The sequence below is a fragment of the Plodia interpunctella genome, chromosome 4, assembly GCF_027563975.2.
Source record: "Plodia interpunctella isolate USDA-ARS_2022_Savannah chromosome 4, ilPloInte3.2, whole genome shotgun sequence".
In the NCBI taxonomy this organism is placed as follows: Eukaryota; Metazoa; Arthropoda; class Insecta; order Lepidoptera; family Pyralidae; genus Plodia; species Plodia interpunctella.
Genome location: NC_071297.1, coordinates 2,905,281 through 2,925,600, shown reverse-complemented (window position 1 = coordinate 2,925,600; position 20,320 = coordinate 2,905,281). Strand labels below are relative to the sequence as shown.

General features: G+C 33.7%; 2 protein-coding genes across 3 annotated transcripts in view; one reads left to right on the top strand and one right to left on the bottom strand.

Annotated features, from left to right (window-relative positions):
• The window catches only part of LOC128669509 (centromere-associated protein E-like), a 31,113-nt gene extending 14,861 nt beyond the window's left edge, over positions 1–16,252 (bottom strand). Inside the window, exons 1-16 of one of the 2 annotated variants that reach the window (XM_053744408.2) lie at positions 15,802–16,198; positions 15,430–15,664; positions 14,268–14,427; positions 14,066–14,140; positions 13,443–13,645; positions 12,929–13,054; positions 12,390–12,555; positions 11,973–12,169; positions 11,304–11,446; positions 10,532–10,588; positions 10,080–10,192; positions 9,814–9,981; positions 9,356–9,515; positions 3,549–9,174; positions 3,329–3,470; positions 3,083–3,227 (exon numbers count right to left, since the gene is read on the bottom strand). In XM_053744408.2, coding sequence (XP_053600383.1) covers positions 3,083–3,227; positions 3,329–3,470; positions 3,549–9,174; positions 9,356–9,515; positions 9,814–9,981; positions 10,080–10,192; positions 10,532–10,588; positions 11,304–11,446; positions 11,973–12,169; positions 12,390–12,555; positions 12,929–13,054; positions 13,443–13,645; positions 14,066–14,140; positions 14,268–14,427; positions 15,430–15,664; positions 15,802–15,952 — 7,867 coding nt within the window. In that variant the 5' untranslated portion in view covers positions 15,953–16,198. Of the gene's footprint in view, positions 1–3,082; positions 3,228–3,328; positions 3,471–3,548; positions 9,175–9,355; positions 9,516–9,813; positions 9,982–10,079; positions 10,193–10,531; positions 10,589–11,303; positions 11,447–11,972; positions 12,170–12,389; positions 12,556–12,928; positions 13,055–13,442; positions 13,646–14,065; positions 14,141–14,267; positions 14,428–15,429; positions 15,665–15,801 lie in introns of both variants that reach the window. The other variant, XM_053744407.2, reaches the window with a different exon arrangement.
• Positions 16,253–16,627: 375 nt separating this feature from the next.
• On the top strand, positions 16,628–19,911 carry Rbm13 (RNA-binding motif protein 13). Its single transcript, XM_053744411.1, has 8 exons — positions 16,628–16,776; positions 16,851–16,897; positions 16,978–17,121; positions 17,416–17,598; positions 18,018–18,147; positions 18,533–18,736; positions 18,838–18,909; positions 19,800–19,911. Exons 1-8 carry the CDS (start codon positions 16,762–16,764, stop codon positions 19,896–19,898), a joined length of 894 nt encoding a protein of 297 aa, XP_053600386.1. The 5' UTR covers positions 16,628–16,761; the 3' UTR covers positions 19,899–19,911.
• The last annotated feature ends 409 nt before the right edge of the window (positions 19,912–20,320 follow it).

Below are 20,320 nucleotides of genomic sequence, written 5' to 3'. Positions count from 1 at the left end.
TGAAGTAGTTCATAATCTAGCGATTTATATTTAAATGTGTTTAGCTCCTTGTTTTTGGGTGTTGTTGTTTGAGTATTAAATTGGTGGGTCTTGTTGGTATTTCTATTTAAAGGTCTTAGATTGCCCCAGATGATTTTAAGGTCCGAAAGTGGCGTATTAATATTCGTAGTAAGTATTCGCCTTTTATATAGTTAAATGATGGTGGAGTTTTAGCTTGGGTCATAATGTGGTCGATTTGTGAAATATTGCGGCCGGATCTGTATGTCGTTTTACAACTATTGCGGCCGAAAGATGTGTCCAGTCGGAGGTTTCCCATTCTTAATAGATCTGTCATGATTTCACCGTTGTTGTTTGTAGTTTTGTGATGCAGGTTTTTACCTATTTGTTTTGGATTATGCCGTGTCTTTGGGTTTTGGTAGCCGACGTGTGCATTGAAGTCGCCCAGTATTATAATGTATGAATTTAGCTAAATCATTTGTTGCCGCTGACGTTGAGTTTGAGACACGTATATTAACTATAAATAGTGTAGTTTGGTTATCTAGGTAGATTAGCGCTGCCATGTTGTTTGTGTTTGATTTTGTCCATTTTATTGTGAGACCGCAATTTTTTCTGATTAGGATGGCTAATCCTTGTTTTCGGTTTTCACATAGAGACCAGAGGTAGTGTTTAGATTTGTAAGAACCTGTTTTTAAGTGGGTTTCCTGTAGGCATGCAATGTGAATCAATTTATCTTCTAGTATCGAGTCAATGTCTGCTTTTTTGTTTAAGGTCGCTGCGCCTCTTACGTTCCATGTAGCGATATTGATGTTGTCTATTTGTTTTATAGTTGTGTAATGAGGCTTCGGTCTTATTAGTCTGTAGCCGGTTTCGTCAGTTATTTCTTCCGGGGTGCATTCGTCTGAGCTTTCTGTCTTTTGTGTGGGGTTTAGTGAAGAAGCGCCCAAATGATTCTTGAAGCAGTCGTAATGATTTCCATTAAATATTAGGCCTATGCAACCTGCTGCGTCATTATTTTTCGGGCTGAATTGTATTGTTTCTTTTAGCGGATAGCCTTGGAAGATTTTGACGTTGATGCTGTAGTATTCAGCTGCTGCTATCAATATATCAGTCCCACCCCAGGTACCTTCTTTATATTGAGCTTGTAGGTATTTGTTGATTTGAGTCTGTAGATCTGTTAGTGTGTCATTTAGGTTACTCCTAATAGCTTGGTGTATGTTATCGTTGTGTTGATTATCCTCAACGTACTTAGCTAAGTCGCGTCGGATTGCTAGATGGTCGAATGTAATACCAAACAGATCGTTGATTTGGTATGCGATTGCTCTATATAGACAGTTACCATCACCTGGGATTTTTGTTATGGTGTCTGCGTATATCTCCATATTTCTATGCTGTAAAAAGAGCTTAATTTCTAAAACAGCTGTGGAGAAAAATGTATTAGTTTTAGTTGAATATGTTATGAAGTTTGGTTTGTGGTACCTAATGCCAATATTAAATTATAACGTCGAATGTAAATCTCTGGGTTGTGCCAACTTGGTGAGTTTGTTAGGTAGGTAATAAAGGTTTATAATGCTCGGGGTTCCTTTGTCTATAGAGTCGTTTGCGTAATAGGGTATATTTTTTGCTAGCTTTCTATTTTGTAATAAATTGTAACCTTCATGCCTTTTTTTGTTGTAGGGATCAATTGCTTTGTTTTAATTTATAGTTTGCGTCAAGTCAGACGATGTTATTCATTTATGGCTTGCAGCTGTGGATTTGTTTTTGTTCTACGTGTTAGCTATTGTGTTTGTTGTGTTTCCTGGTTTCAATGGCGTCTTTCTAATTTCTTATCTTTTATTTTTATATTGGGCCTCTTTTTTTTTTTATTGTTGCAAGGGCGAGTTGCGCCTAGGAATGTTGTTTGGAATTATCGGTATGTTCTATGTTGGGTTATAGAATAAGTATGTAATATTAGGTTATTTAAGACAAATGTTGGCGGAATATCTGAGGTGCCATATGAGTTATAAGCGTGACGAGACTCTTTTATCTTCGTTTTATATTCGTTATCGAAGTATATTATGTGTTGTGATTTAAATATTTTTAATTGTCTTAAATTTTATCTGGGATGCCTTTATTTGCTACCGGAATTCTTTCATTTTGTTTATCTTATAGCTTTGAGGTTTTCTTTGAAAAAAACAGGTTATATTTTATTTTACTTAGTCTAGGAAACATGTAAAACAGTACAATACATAATATATATATATATACATAAATAAAGACTAATGTGTATTTTTGATTTGATTTTGGCACTGCCTTGTAGTATTCAAGCAGTGGGACAAGATTATTTCTTTGAAGTATAGTTGCTTTTTTGTTGGCTACTTGGAGAACTTGTTACGCTAAGGGTTTGTTTACGTTATGGGTTAAGTATATAGCTCTAGGTAAAGATATATTTATGAAGGGGGATATTTTATAACATGGAACGCTCTCACCCGTGTTTTTCAGCTTGTGTAGTGTTGGCAGGCTGCACGTTCACTTACGAAGTCTTCAGCATTGGAGCTGTTTTGTTTAGATACTTATAAATGATATGTTTAGGTAACACTAAAATCTCAAACTAATTCACTACGCTCTAAAATCGCCAAATGCACTTTTGTGTTAAATATTTATTAATTTAAGTGAACCCGAACGCGCTTGGACTAATCTTAGTGATTGTGAGTCTAGTTTTTGAAAAAAAACAAGATTTTGTATTTGAGCTCTTTATTATGTGATTAGACTGCATTAAACAACGTCAAATCACATTAGAATTTGAGTAAAATCAGCTAAATTGATGAGTTTGAATGATATCGCGATGTTTTCACTTGGAAGCAATCAGAATTGTTTAGTTTAGCCTGTCAGGTCCATTTCTCCAGCTGCGTACGGCGAAGATGACCAGATCAAATATACTCCGTGGGTGTTAAAAGGGCGTAGGCGTAAAAGGAAACCGCGAAATAGATAGCGAAAGATATTATTGGATTTCTGCGGGAGTGGAAAAATGCTGTCCTCTACAGAGATTTGTGGAAAAAGTAAGGGAAGGCTTTTTGGAACACATCAATATGCTAAAAAATCTTACCTCCGGCGTCAAACTTGTTTTCTGCAAACGCCCGCTGCGAGTCGTACAGACTCTGTCTTCGTCTCCGAGATGCTTCCATTATGTTCTCATTTGGCGTGTGGCGTTTTAGACCTTCCAGTTCATTTTCTAATTCCGAGATTCGAGTCTGGAATTAATTTTAGGGAATATTACGATACGTTAAAGTACAATACAATATTATTATAATCATATAGAAATAAAATACAATTCAAGCACTTAGGTACGCACCTCCAACAATTTTTTGCCACTCTTCAATAGATCTATTTCTTCACTTTCCTTCTGAAGTGCGGTACATTTTGCAGTTAATTCTTCTATCACAGCGTGTTTCTCTTTAATATTATTGTCACATTCTTCTTTTTGCTTCTGGAGTCTAAAATAAATAATTATTTAGTGAGAAAACAATGTAATAAATTATACAAATTATATTAAAGATAACACAGAAATGTACCTTATTATCATTTTGCTTTGAATCTCGGCCGTTTTTTCATGAGTCTTAATATTTGTCTCGAGTCGTAACAGTTCTCTGCACTTCTCTTCAAATTGTTGCTTCAGCTGCATGTTCTGGTCCAGTAAAGATTTTGTCTCTACTTTCAAACTATCTATCACAGTTATATTGTCCTTCACAGACTCTCTTAACACCAAAATGTCTGACGTCATCTTCTCTAACTCAGACTTGTTAATTTTAATAATACCTTCACATTTCGATAACTCCGCAGCAGTAGCTTCTTTTTCTTTCTTTATAATTTCGTTAACAGTTTTTAGATCAAACATATCTTTTTCTAACATAGTTATTTTATTCATTAAATCTTCAATTTTTCCATCCTCTTTGACATTATTTTGCATGTGTCTAATCAATTCAGTTGTCATATTGTCGATGGTATCTTGTTTTATCTGAATTTCCCCTTTCAAAACTTCCAGATCATTAGACATTTTTGCGACTAAACTCACATTATGTTCATTCTCCTGTTCTTTACTCTCGTAACGTTTGCTCAAATCGTCATATAAGATTTTATGTTTTTCCATAAAAATCGCTCTGTCTTCTAAATCTATCTTTAATTTTTTAGTTATATCATGCAGTTGCTCATTTTGAACTTTAAGGGATTCTAATTCTTTCTCTTTGGTTTGTAATAGTGTTGTCGATTTATTTATTTCTGATATAAGGTTTTCCGAATCACTACTCTTTAGCCTGTATTGGTTTACGAAACGATCAAAAAGTACATTTATGTTATTATTCAATGGCATTGACCAATCGATGTCTTCCACGCTTATGATGTCGCTTTCAACCAGTTTTTGACATCCTTTACGTATAGTTTCACTCAATTCGCGCTCTTTTTTGACTATGTCGAGTGTAACTGCGTTACTTATTTCGTGTACCCTCTCTTTTTGTGCTTTCAACAAATTATATTCATTTTCTTTATCAGTAAGTTGAGATTTCATTTGCATCAGACTGTTGTTTACTATATCTAATTCAGAAGTCACTATTTCCATGTGTTCTTGCAATTTCACATAGCGATTCATAATGTCACTCAAATCGTTCTCATGTTTCCTTACTATGCTATCTATAAGCTTCTCGAAAACATTAGCAGACGAGAGGCCTAAACCTGAATCAATAACTTTTAAGAGATTTTCTTTAAAAGTCACAACAGCAACAGTATTATTGCCACCATCAGTAAATTTAATGATTTCTTCTCTTACAATACTCATACTATCTTTTATCTGTGTTAAAATATTTGCAACTGCTTGAAAATTCTTGTCCTTTTCGTTAAATTGATCAGTTATTCTAGAATATTCCGTCTTTAGATTATCAACATGAAATTCTAGCTCTTTTCTGGACTCTTCATAGCACTTTAATTTATTTATTAGATTTTCAACCTCATTGTTGTGTTTTGTAACAAAATTGCTATAAAACAATTTCATAACGTCAATAATTTTTAAATCGCCACTAAGATTCTCCTTGTCTGTACCTGTTACTTCCAAGTAATAATTAATACAGTCTTTCCTGTCAATCATATACATATCATTCACATGTTCTTCAGGAATGTTAGGCATATTTAAAGACATTGCTCCATGAAAATCTCTTGAAAAAGTGTAAACATTAGATTCTCCCATGCTATCATCTAAATCTATATTTTGCCCTATAGATATGTTACCACGATCTAAATGGTTTTTAATAGTAGTGACGTCTTCAGACAACTCTTTGCAATCTTGTTTACTGGCATACAACTGATTTTGTAAAGTACAGATTTTATTAAATCTCGATGATGTATCTGATTCACTGAGGCTTCTGTTATACTTTGAATGAAGTTCACTAGTGTCATCGATAACGACAGAGCCCCCCAAATCATTTTTCTTACAATACCGGCATGGGTGATTACTAACGAGTTTAGATTCTTCGATAATCTTCTCTAATTCTGAACACTTTTTCATAAGCTCTGTCTTGGAGTTAGTTAAAATTTGCAGCTGTTTATTTAAATCGTCAGCTTCATCGATATTTTCCATCACTTGCGTAGAAAGAGTATCATTTTCCTCCTGCAATCGTTTTATTTCTTCACTTTTAAAGTTTATAGTTTGCATTAATTTTCCGATTTCTGTATTTTTTTCTTTTTCAAGAATATTTAATTTACGAACTAATGCATCAGTCGATGGAATATCTAATAGGAGATTCTGATACTTATTTTCAATCATATCTTTTTCCATTTTTAGATCAGCTAATTCTTGATCCAGAGTTATTAATTTTTCATTTAAACTCTTGTGATTATTATGAAATTCTTTTTCTTCATGCGCATATTTCTCACATCTTTGACAATTAAAATTTGTATTATTTAGTTGCACATCCAGTTTTACTTCTTTTAGTTTTGTGTATTTGTCTACTTGTTCCCTTAATTTTATATTTTCTTCTTTTAAGCTTTCAAGTTTTTGGTTCATTTTTATATTATCACCAGATAAAATCTCAATTTGAGAATCAATTGCAAATAATTCTGATCTGTCAGTAACGTCATTAGTTTGACAAGCTACTTCATTATATACGAAAGCTTGAGATATATCTAAGCATGTCTGGTCATGGCCCATTAGAGTGTTATCTGCCGAGGTCGCTAAGGTGACATTTGTATCTAACATCAAAAGATCGCCATCTAAAGTTATTTCATCGTTCTTAAAACTGGAAATCGTTGTATTGTTTTCCAATGTATCTGGTAAAGAAAATCTTTTGAAACTTATATTCCCTTTGTCCATGAACGACGATTCTTTTTTCAAGATAGTCATTAGTTCGGATAGCTGCTTTTTCACGGCAGGTATATCTCTTTGACATAACATATGAAAACGAGTATGATGATGTTGTAATGCTGTTACTTGTGACTTCAGAGACTTGTTTTCCGCGTAAGTAGTAGCTGTTAAAGTAGATAGATTTGTTCTATGATTAACTATTCTCTTTTGTAGCTCATTTGCCGGTTCTAAGAGAAGTTGAATTTCTTTACGGACTTCTTCTCGCTCATTCAGTAGCTGTAAGATTTTATCTTTAAGCTCTTCATTATATTGATTAGTTGTTGTCAAGTCTGAAAGTAACCTTTCACAATGACAAATAATTGTTTGTGTAGCTTTATCGATAGAGATTACGCTTGTCTCAGAGTTAGAAGAGGTTAATGATCTATCAGTTGGCTGTATGCACTCTTCTAGTCTCTTGCAACAAATAGTTACGAGGCTAGGTGGTTTACATTCATTTGATTCTGTTACATTACAAAGAGATTTCCTTTTTGAGTTACATTCTTCATCTTCGTAATCAGAATTGTCAATGTTACTTTGTCTAAATGATATTGTTTCTAATGACTGACATTTTGATTTGAGTCGTTCATTTTCTATTTGTAATGCTTCGATTTTTTGTTTTGTAGACATGTCAAGGAATCCAACCTTTTCTTTCAACTCTAAAACTTTTGATTTATTATCTTCAATTTCTATTAATTTATTTTTAAGTTCACTTTGAAGAGATTCAATTAATTCGTTACCCTGCTTCAAATCACGTTGTAAATTATTATAATTTGTTCGCATCTCTTCTAACTCTGCTATCAGGGTTTGATTTTTTATTTGCAACAAGGAAACATTTTCCTTTATTGTAACATTTTGTTGCGACAGCGATACAATCTCTTGCTTGGCTTCTGCCAGATATTTATTAAGGTTATCATGTTCTGAAATTGAGTCAGTTTTTATGGCAGATAAATATAACGAAAGACTATCTAAAGCGGAAGTTATTTGATTGTACTTATTATCATTATCCGTACTTAAGTGTAATAAATTAGTTTGCAAATTGCAAGTATTCGTTAATTTGTTGGTCTTTTCTAAAACCTCTTGCAATAATCGATCGGTTTTTATACGAGAATCGTTAAATTCTCTAGTCATTTGAACGAATTCAGCACTTTTTTCTTCAAGACTTATTTCAACTCCTTTTAATTTAATCTCCAAATCTTCTATTAGTGAATTTTTGCAAAGAATAACATTATCAATCTGTTGTTTTTGTTGCTGAAGATTACAAATATCTTCATTGAAACTACTTAACTTTTCTTGCAGTGAAATTATAATGTCATCTTTGGCACTGATTTGTTTACTGTGTTCATGTGATTTGTTATGTAAATCATTATACTGTTCATTAGCAATTGAGAGTTGATTACGAGATGTATCTAGTTCCTGTGAAACTTGAGTTAGTAGTTTTTGCAAGTTATCGTTTTGTTGTGCATAATCGCTACTCTGCGAATTGAGTGAGTCAATATGAGATAGTAAATCTTTGGTGTTTTGTTCATATTTGTCTTTTAGAAGTGCAAGTTCATCACGAAGTTGTTTGCTAATTTCGGTCTCCGCCTTTTTCTCATCTATTACGCCAACAATTGTAGATTCAAGTTTACTGATGTTACTGTCGAGAATATCAATGACAACAACAAAGTTGTCAATCACTTCTGGCACTTCTTGGATATTTCCAGTCAAGTCGGCCAAGATTTTTTGCAACTTTAATATCGCTTCTTTGGCTTTATTCATGGTCTCTTGTAACTCAGAATCATCTTTCTTTAGAGATTCAATGAGAACATTTTTTTCTTCGATGTCTCTTTCTAAATCGTAAATCCTTTTTTGTAATTCTTCTTTATGTGCATTCAAGTTTACTAGTGCGTGTTTTTTTTCGTTTTGATCACAGACTGTCTGAGCCAATTCATCATTAGTAGCTTGTAATCGCACTAAAAGATTTGAATTTTCATTATTCTTTTGTTCCATTATATGCTGCATTTCCTCCAATGCATGCAACTTTTCGGTAAGCTGGTGCTCAGATTCTAACAATATTTTCTTCTCAGATTTGAGGCTGTTAATCACAGCAATATTTTCCGTGATTTGATCTTGTAATTGTTGTACTTCGTCACATAAAGAATTTATTTGTTTTTCCTTTTTATTAATTTCTTGACTAAATATGGTTTCAGATTTTTCTGATTGGTTCAATTTAAGTGTGTCAATTTCTTTATTACGAGAATCTAGAACAATTTTGAATGAGTTGATTATATTTTTTATATTTTCATTATTAGCGATAACCTTCTCTTCGTTTTGAATCATATTCTCTAAAATACTATCATCAATATTAACGTCAATCATGCTTTCTTTTTGCCGTAATTTGATTTGTAATTCCTGAATTAAACTATTATAAGAATCAATGTCAGCATGTGTCGCTTCCAAGATTGATTTTTGATTATTTATAGTAGAATTTAATGTATCGATTGTTGCTTTTAATAAATGATTTTCATCTTCGGATTGACCAAGTTTTTCTTGAAACCTATTTAGCATTTCTTGGAGTTCTTTGCAGGCCAATTCTAACGATTCGATTTTTTGGTTATTTTCAAAGAGATTGGATTCTAAATCTATTATTCTGCGTGTTTTCATAGTGAGTTGCGTCTGCATTTCCGAGACCATGTCTTGTATTTGTGAATTACATTCATCGTCGTTTGTGTTCGCGATGCTGCTTTCATTGTCACTGTTCACAAGGGATATATCTCTAGACATGTCCATGAAATGGGAGAGTTCTTTATCTATTGTTCGTGAAAGTGTCTTGCCTAAAATATTATATATTAATTAATATTATACACTAATGATAATTATTCTCATTATGCATGCTTTAAATTGTACATAATTTCATCTCGACAATAATAATTGTAATAAAAAACCATACATGCGATAAGTCCCATGTTGTACATGTATCATTATTTTTACAAACAACCACATCATTGTACTCACCACCGATGTCATCAGTCCTATTATGAACCTTCTGATGTTCATCTAAAAGTGATAGAAGCTCTTGCTCTCTTCTCTGCGTCTTTTGTTTTAATGTTTCGTAACTTACTTCCCAATCGGTAAGTTTTGTGGTATAATCTTTACATAATGTTTCCATATCCTCCTATAGGAAAAAAAAAACATATTTTGATATACATTTGTTGTACTAAAAATTTATCAATTACATATTGTTGCAATAAATACAGTAATTGATAGATTGTTCATGTGTATGTGACGTCATAAATAAAAAAAAAATTAAATTGGATCAGAAATAATAGGGTGCACGGCAGTGCCCCCGCCAAGTGGAGCAAAAAAGCGGAACGACGGTACCATCCTTTTCTCGAAGCAATTCAGGCCATTTTCGATTATATTTACTGATGAAATGAACTAAAAATGAAATTGATGACATATGCCAATCTTACTTTGGCTGAAGTCACAGCTTTCATCTCCTCCTCGGACTTGATTATTTTCAATTTTAATTTGTCAATTTCTAGATCCTTTTCCTTGCTACTTTCACTTAGTGATATAACATCTTCTTCTAATTTAGATATCACAGATGTGTTATGTTCTAATTTTTTCATTAGTTCCTCCTGAAAATAATTTGATATTATAGTCGTAAAAATGTTCATGCGATCCAGTGCTAACAAAATATTTCATAGAAATATAATACAAATCTATAGATATTTACCACTGCAGGCATATATATTTTTTCTCTATTTGTCAATTCTACAATGTCTTTAAGATCCTTTTCTGCAATTTTCGCTTTTCTTCGCAAAACACATGGAGGAGTTTTTGATAAAGCTAAAACAAAAATGTGTACTCTAAAATATTTTTCTACTATGATAAGATAATCAGAATACAGAAATACAGCGATACAGGTAACGTCATGAAATCCATTTTAGATTACATTTAAATATCTGATTAACATTATCTTTTGGTCTGAGAATGAAATGGTGATGAGAAAGTCAAGTTCAGTTGCAAATCATTTACTTATATACTACTTGGAGGTGAAAAATACAATCTCAGAGACTGATGTCAGTTAAGGAAATGTTTTTCAATATAAAAGCCAGTTTTTAATGTTTCAATATTAGTAGCAAAGCAAGTAAATGATAAATGACAAAGGAAATGTTATAGGATTACCATGGCATTTGTGATATGGCGAGCAACTGACGTCCATAGAGTCATCGTCATCGCTGTCTGCAAGAAAGAGATGCACGATGAAGGTTGACCATAACCAACCCAAACCAGATTTTATACACAGACAAGTAGTCAGCAGATTTGTATGATGCAGTAATAGTGGTTTTGAAATGGATCTGGGTAGGTTAATGTGCTGTTATCCATACCAGAGGCCGCAGTGAGACTTTGCAATTCGATATCCACCGTCGAAAGTTTTGAAGTAAGGCGGTGTGTTGTTGTCGCGTCATATTACATTGGGATTGATTCCCTGCGTCTCGTTTCGAAAACTCTCGACGAACGATATTCGATTCGAGTTCGATCGTATTTACGTTTCGCAAATCAATCATGTGGTGGAGTTTTTTCTTATTTTAAGTACCTACTATACCTATAGTTACGATTATGAACTCTATTGGACCAAAGGAGTCATAAATATAAGTCACAAGTACAAGTTAGATTAGTGTACATACAAGTTAATATTTTTTGTTAAAGTCAGAATCTATCACTTGTAATATTCACCGTTACTTTTGAAGCATGAGTCGTATACCGCAACAGCAGTATTCTCAAAGGTGCTTGACACACTCAATTTAATTCGTTTGTCGCGAATTAAATTGCACGTGAGAATGACAGGACAGAAGATACAGACAGACATTTAAACATGAGGCGCCTTTTTGTAGTATCATTATTACAGAACATTTTTCCCAAATAAACAAAATAATTTAACATTTTGCCAGCTTACCGAGGTCAATGACTTCGTCTTTGAAATTCACCCTCCTTTCATTAGGTGGGGGGGTTATCAGTCGAGGTTCTTCCGGCACGCTGGATAATTTACTTTCGTCTTGGATTGGGACGAAGTCGCGTGCGCCCGGCATTAACATAGAACTGCAACGAATACACACAAGATATTGTGAATGATTTTGAAGTATAAGATGTCTTAATTTCAGTAATTTTTGTTCAGAACACACGCAACAAACAAACACACTTTGGTTTTTGGTTTTTTTGGTTTTATTGGTTAGGGATTAGAATTAATTCAATTATTTATTCGCAAAAATGTCATTGCATTAGTTGTTGGTGGAATTTGCCATGCACAAGATATTGATGCAAATTGTATATTTCTAAAGCATATATTTTCTAAAGTATAGGGATGATAGCATGCTGTCCATTTAAATTTGCATACCCGTGGACGGTGAAACAAGTAGAATTAAGTTTTTCTTTTAACACCACATTGTAAAAAATGTAAACTCATGTTTTTAATAAGTCATACTTCATAGTTCAAATAAATAATCTTTGACTTTGTCATATATTTTCTTAAATATCTAATGTGACCAAGATCCTCTATGGGTCCCTAAGTCGAAGTAATAGTAGTATAAATAGTAAACAAATGTGGGATAGATCAAAACAAACTTACTTATACTTCAAGCTGGGCGTACAAAACTTGGGCACGTCGGGCACGGGGTCCTCCTCTATGGAATGCAGCGTCGATATTGTGACTCTGCGCAGCTGAGCGTTCTTGCGGCGGCTGCCGACTATCTCGGCACTGCTCCTTTGGCCGAAACCGTTTAATATTAGCTTCTGAAGTGCTGCTATCTGGTTCTTTAGGTTCACCTGTTGAAAAGAAAAGTGCATTTTTTAAAGGGAAGTTTTTGTTTTAAGAGGAAGATTTCATAGTTTGAAAGCGCTAAGATGGATTATGACATTGTACTGGTTATATTGAAGAGAGAAATTGCCTAACCCATTTTGATCGAAACATGATCGATGGTATCTTGAGTATGGTTGTTGTTCCTCTATCACAATATAGAGAAGAGAAAAACTCAGACAAGCAAACCTCGACATTCATCTTGCTCTCGAGCATGACTTCAAGGTTGCGCTTGGTCTCGAGCTGCGACTGCAGCTGGGACAGCTGCTTCGTGAGGCCCTGGATCATGGTCGCGTCCGTGGCTACAGCGTTCACTTCTGGCTTGTTCTTTATGGCTTTGGCTCGGTTCGCAAATCTGACAAATAATTCAATATTAAGAATGACATAACAAAAAGATAAGTGTTAAGTTAAACAGACGCTTGTAAAATTTTTTGTTCTCGTCGATCATTAGGTCATACACAAACATGATTGAAAATTCGAAGCGGTGCAGAGTGGTTCGCAAGCACAATGTACCAAAAATTAAATAGAAAAACAACTTGGTTTTTTATTGTCAAGTTAAACTCACACTAAGGTCTCGAGAAAAAGTATCTGTACTATCTCCGCGCCTCGACTTCCTCTAAATACTGCAGTTTGCCTGTGTCTGTTACATTTTCATAGTAAATATATTGTATTTATTGAAATTGTCAATCATTATAATTTAAAAAATAATATTAATCAGAATCACTCACTGCAGAGTGGAGATGGTCTCTTCGACGGCAGCAGGCGTGACTGCACATATTATACTAGTCTTCGCGTTACCGCCCAGCGAGTTCTGCAGGATACGCGTCAGTTTGCTGTCACGGTAGTTGGCGAATCTGTTGACAAAATAATGATTAATCATTATATTCTCAAAAACTGTAGTCTAATAATAATTTTATCTACTCGAACTTATTGTAAAATATATCTCCAATACGTACATATTGAAGATTTAAGCATATTGATCCACAGCGCGTCTGTCTATTGCTCTATGCAAAGATCAAAAATAAGGTAACATTCAACAAAATCGTCTACACAATTATATTTTATCTAACAACAATCTTGTTCCGTGCCTGGTGTAAAACATATATGGGTAAAGTCGTATTATCTAGGACTTCGTGAGAGAAGCCCAGTGTCCATAGTGCAAGTCTCCCATTTTCTATGTCCGCTAAGTCTTCTTTAACAATATGAACAGACAGTTAAGGTTTATTTGGAACTAAGACTCACTTGTTGGGGTCTTCAGAGAGCTGCTTGATGACGAGCGCTAGAGCGGACAGAGATTTGTTGATGTGCGTGCCCTCCTTGAAGCGGAGGCCGGTAGCGTGGCCCGCGCGCTCCGACCCGGCCAGATCCACCAGGTTCAGCTGCGACACGTTCACGCACCCTGCCGCTTCTTCTTCGCCTTCGATGTGCTCGCGAGATTCTATAGTCTGAAAAGAATATTATAGATCTATATAGATCTCAACAGTTCCCCATTGCCTTCACTATATTTTTATATATAAACTTATAAGTGGCGTTACCTATTATCCCTCCCATCTTTGCATGTTCCTGGTTCCGTTCGGGGCTATGACGCCGCGAACCCCAGCAGCGCAAACAATATGTACTGTATGTAGCTATAGTATCTACTATATGTTCAGTTGCGGTTCAGTTCACTTTAGAATATTGAAGATTTGAATCGGCTGTGATACTATCAATTGTAGTTAGTACGACATCCAAGAAAACTATCTCCTGTTTCCCATGGGGGTAGGCTTAGACCAGAGATTTCCACTTGCCACAATCCTGACAAATTCCACTTGTTTCAACTATTCTCATCTTTTTCAATATACTAAAAAAATATAACTCATACTTACTATTTGGAATATTGAGTGTGATCTGCTACTTATCTCATTCATATTTGTGGAACCGGTCTGTCTATTGGCTTCACCCTGTAAAATTATGTAATATAGTACTAACTATATAATCGATTAAAACTTTTAAAAACCTTTATTTAATCTTATAAAACTTATAAAAATGGACGAACACTTCGAAAAATAGTATCTTTTTTATACATACTTCTTTTAAATATCTGAGCATTTCTTCTGGAGATGTAGTGACATGTTCTTTGGCATCCACCTTCACTTCGCCTTCCAATGTCTCAAAAACTTTCACATTTTTCTTTTCCTCATCTAGAAGATCTTTCAATGTTTCATTGTAAATTTCAATGTATGATACCCTGTGTGATAATATATATAAAAATGTAGTAAAGGAACTAAATACACATCAATAATTAAAAGACTATTTTAGATATTTTAGGAATATTGCTAAGAACCATCCCAACAAAACTAACAATCATATTAAAAAGTACCTATCTGCATCAAAATAATTCCAGTATCAATATCAAATCAAAATTCGAACACTGCATTTTGTGTTGGTATAATAAATAACAATATTTAGATAAAATTAATACAAATAATAATATTGTACGGTTTTCACCAATAGATAGTGTGAATTCTGAGGAAGGTTTAGCGAAGCTAGGACAGGCCTCTAGTTGAATATAAACTAAGGCCTGTTAATATTCAATAGAGGGAACATATTGTGGGTTGTTCAGTTATGTGAGTTTCACATTTTTTGTAACCAACAAAAAGCATATATATTGCATGATCCAACACCCACACATTGTACACTGGTTGAGCAACTCAATTTAGATTGCCATATTTGTCTACTAGTTTCAATGTCACATGAAGTGGTTATTTAAATATTTTATAAGATTACTTAAACATACATTAAAAAAAATACAAACAAGAAAGTACTGATAAGTTTTACAACTTACATACCATGCAACAAAAAGGTTTTTGCAGTGTGTTCCAATATTATCTATACATACTACACATGCATTCATAAATAATTCACTATTTATTAACACAAATGCATCCATTCCTCAATCTCTTCAGTCTTATTTGTAATAAATCTTTTCTACCGAAATACCCTTCAATTTCTATAACTAATATGTAACTTACAATATTAGTTATAGAAATTTTGTGATGACTCTGCGTCATAGTGATTTTAATAATAACTCAACTCACCTGTTTTACCAACTATTTTTGTAACAATAGCCACTTGTCTCTAGGCAAGCAATAAACAGAAAATTATTATTTTTCTTTAAAGGGCATCATCATTCTTCTCCCTAAATAATATAACAATATAAACAAAGTTTTAAAGAAAACAAAAAAAATACCTTACTAAAAAATCTCTGTCAGGAATGTTTTTGATAATCTCATACAGATTTTGCACAGCAAGAGGTATGATACCAGGGGAATCTTCTGTGCCTGACATGGTGTAAGTCTTCCCAGAGGAAGTTTGCCCGTAAGCAAATATAGTTCCATTGAAGCCAGCAGTAGCGGCTTCAACAATTGGTTTGGCTACATCTTTGAACACATCAGAAGTCTTCGTTTCCACACCATAAACTTTATCTGAAAAACCAAAACATGGTTGTAGGTATGTATTGTGACCTCCAAATTGTTATGACGCTACTAATTAGAATATTCAATAAGATCGATGTCTTAGGTGTACAGCGATCGATGGTAACCTAAAAATAAGTTTCACTTACCAAATGAATAACAAGGACCAACGTCTTTCCCATTTTCATCTACCTGGTATAGAGAATTGTTCTTTACACGCCATTGATTGACCGCTTTCCTATCTATTTCGCGAGAAATCAATGGTCTAACTTTGACAACTACTTTAATATTGTCACTCATTTTTCTTCATAACATAGTTTACTTTCAAATAACAAAATATGAAACACACGAGGCCTCTTCATTAATTCTCCATGTCAGCATTTATTTGAGGCAGTAATAAATTTAACAAAATAGAACGTAAACAAAACACAACACACAAAAATAACCGACAAGACGATTTTAAAACGGGGGAGGGAGGAAAAAGAATACTTTGGTATTGCCATTTGATAGTTTTTTTAGGGAGTGTCCTTCGCCGTCGCCGCGCGCCTCGCCGGTAATCATAAATATCGTGGATTATTGAAGTGTGTTAATCGTGCACATCACTGAAATCGTAACTACAACAGTATCTACTTACTAAATCCATGCTAAATACAGTTAAGTAAGGCTGGCTACTCACTAGGAAATGCACGTATTTTAATAGAAAAAGTAGGTGGTCCTACATTAAATACCCGCATTCGTTTTTGTAGTCCCTTAAATCGAAGCGTGTGTTGCCGGTCTAAAAGGGTTATGTCAAAAAGCTCTCATCGAATTTAGTGAAATAACACTCTGCCATTCGTACCGAAGTATATCCATGGTATTATACATGGTAGGTAGGTACCTACTTAGCAACTTACTTACTTACTAAATCCATGGTACCTATGGACTCTTATAATATTGACAGATAAAAATGTTGACATTAATGACATGACATGACAATGACAAACAACTGACAGAAGATTCTTTCGTTTCCGTTTGCACGTGTGAATTTGGTTCGGTGATAATTTTATTTATTTTATTGTACAAATTAAATTATTGCCTATTTGTGGATTGATTATATATAAATAATAGTCATGCAGCACGACGACGTAAGTGTAATATTTATATTTGAATAATAATAAAGAGTTTGTTTTCCACATACTACTTATTTGTTTTTTCATAGGTCGTTTGGGCTATTATCAACAAGAGGCATTGCTCACACAAAGTAACGTAAGTATTTGCATAGACATCTACATAATTTTCTATAGAAATAAAGTAATATTCACATAACAATAATATATGTTTTCCAGCACGAAGACACAGCAATTCTGTCGTAATGAATATAACCTCACAGGATTGTGTAGTAGGGCATCATGCCCTCTCGCAAATAGTAAATATGCGACTATAAGAGAAGAAAATGGTATTATTTACTTATATATGAGGACTGCAGAAAGGTAATTATAATTGCTATATTGAAAGCTAATTGAAATTAACCATTACTGTAGTTTTTTTTAATGTAAGAATAGTTAGAAATGAAATAGTTTGAGCATTAAAAACATATTCTTTCACCCATTCAAAAATATGTAAAATCTCTTTTGTTGTAGCAGACAAATTTACCATTTATAACTATAATCTTTATGTATTTTCAAGTCTTGCAGTATCAGAAATCTCATTTTAGTGCATGAGACTGGAACTAAATTTCTTTATTATTCGCATAGTGTATTCAAACTTTAAATGTTCTATTTCAGGGTGATGTTCCCGGCAAAACAATGGGAGAAAGTTAAGTTATCTCGGAATTTTGAGAAGGCAATATATCAAATCAATGAGAATCTTTTATATTGGCCAGCTTTTATTAAAGCAAAATGCAAGCAGAGATTTGTCAAAATAACACAATATCTTATACGTATGAGAAAACTGAAATTAAGAAGAGTGTGAGTATAATACTTATCTATTTTATAATTATAAATGATAGAATTTTGAGCAATTAAAACATAAATGAATACCTACTTGACAGAAATAATAAAATATCTTCCATCATTAGCTTTGTTTAACTTTAAACAGTTCATATATTAGGTTATCATGTAGTTTTTTTACCTATCTCAATCTGATATAACAGTACAGCCACCTTCAATAAGCCATTTTAATTCCCCAATGGTGCGGCATTGGCCTTTTTTATGGATGGAGTATGAAGTATGTCCATAGATGGGTTTACACTCAGTATTTGCCCAGCATACCCCATCTATTCCCATTTCATATATTATCTCACACTCATATATCATTTATATGTATACATTTTTACATATTACTGTATTTAAAATAGTTGGTTAAATTGTGTTATCAAATGTTACAGGAAAGAGTTGGTACCAATACAAAGGAAGATTGAAAGGAGAGAGAGAAGGAGAGAAGAGAAGGCATTAGTCGCAGCTAGGATAGACAATGCAATTGAGAAACAACTATTGGAGAGGTTGAAGAAAGGCACAGTAAGTATATTTTGTTTTAGTAAAGTCTACAATGAACTCTAAAAATTTACAATTTGAGCAGAAATTGAATCCATGGCCCTGCCTAATTCATCCATATTGGCATACTCTCAATAGTTCAGTAGTTAAGTAAGAGTACTGTCCTGGTTAGCTTAACAGGGCTTAGCAGGGGTTAACCCCTGCCTAACTTCGAGTTCTGAAATTTTCCATCTCTGTTTAAATTTAGTTTCAAGCATGTGTGACATGTATATGCCAGTATAAAACTTTTACATAAATTTATGCAAAATAATTATTAATGTTTAATAAATTACACAATCATTTCAAAAAGATATATCTGTAATACATTTTTTTATTTATTACAAGTAACACATTTAATTTAATTTTTCAGTACAATGACATATATAACTTCCCACAAATGGCTTTTGATGCTGCACTAAAAGCAGAAGAGATATCCGGAGAAAGTGAGAGTGAAAGGGAAGATGAAGAGGAGAGGGAGATGGAAATAGAGCCAGAGTTAGAACAGGAATTGGAGAAAACCATGGAGGAGACAGACGAGTTTGTGGAAGCTGATAGCGAAATGGATAGTGATGAGGTAATTTTCTTTATCATTTATTTTTTCACCCACTTAAAAAATATTTGGTTTACATTTTGTACGTATTCAATATTTTTAATGTTTTTTTGTTTTGATTCCAGGAAAGTGATTCGGGAAGGAGAGAAGACACTGAAGTTGGAAGTGATTTTGAGTCAGAAACATCAGATATTGAGGTCAGACTTAGTGTTCGATTCATTGAAACTGCTTTCATTCCTGCATATAGGGTTATTTTTTAAACACCAACAAGACTCAAATGGTACGAATATAAGGACAGGGCAGTAATAATTTGATTTGTATTGAGTTATATCAAAACTCGTAGAATACATTGTTCATAATATCAGCTTCCTATTGCTGCAAAGTAGCTGGTGTTTTAAAGATAACCCTGTATGCGTAACTCGTCTAATCTAGCTGTCGCCAACCTTATGGCTGTCTAGGACTGCAATGTTGTAAAGTAAAGCAAGTCACACTGGTCATTTGACAAAATCCTTTCTCTGTTTCCTGCAACATCTATGGTGATATAAATATATAAAATAGACAACACTCAAAAGATAATTCAAATTCATTTAATTTGTGAACATAGGTAGTACAGTAGATGGTATACAAGAGTGGTTTTCTTTATGTTCCGCCATAAGGCATACAAAAGTTATCAAATAGGTTTGTGTCATTACATTTATTATATTATAAAATAATATCATGCAGAAACTATAGATAATATATTATGTCAATTATGGAAATAAAATATTCAATTAGTAAATTAATTAATAATTGGGGTAGTGTTTTTAAATATTCGCGCTAAGAACACTTGCCTAATAATATAAAATACTCCAGGCTGGCTGCGACCACGGCGACAGCAAGATTGAAACGTTATTGAAACATTCTGTCCCTTTTAACGGAACTATATATGTAGTTAGATATTAGGGTGCTATGACGTCAGTGTCACGGGCCTTCTGTAAAGTGCCCCTAGGTCTTTCAATTTGGAGGGTGTCTGCGAAGGATAATGAATTTATTTTTGGTTATTTGGTCCTGTTTGGAGGAAGGGCATAAAAAAATATTTTGTTTGCAGGATATTGCGGAGAAGGTTAGCAGGAAGAAACCGCGCGTGGAAATAGAATACGAGACGGAACCAGTGGTTAATGTTTCTAGAAAGAAAATAAAACATTGATTTTATCACCGACGATATTGTGTTATTATTTATTTATGCGTTTATTATTTACAGAATAGATCTTTACAAAAAAAATTACTCGTGCCACAAAAATAAATTTTGAAATTATTGGTTGATAATCGAAAAGTCTTTGTAAAACAGTTGCAAAGTAATATAATTTGTACTTTTTTGAAGGAATTAGGGTGAAAAGAGAGCCACAAAAATCTGTCAATTAGTAGATTCTACTAGAAGATTCGGCTGTGATTTTACAACCGGCCCCCTACCTGACGTCAACTTTGGAAATGCTATTGTTACCTATCAGCCTGGGCTGTGTGTCCCTTAGTCGCCTCGTACGACATCGACGGGAGAATATGGAGTGGTTCTATTCTAAGGCGGAACCACAAACTGTTTTTTTATTTAACTCTGAACAAGATTAGAAGAAG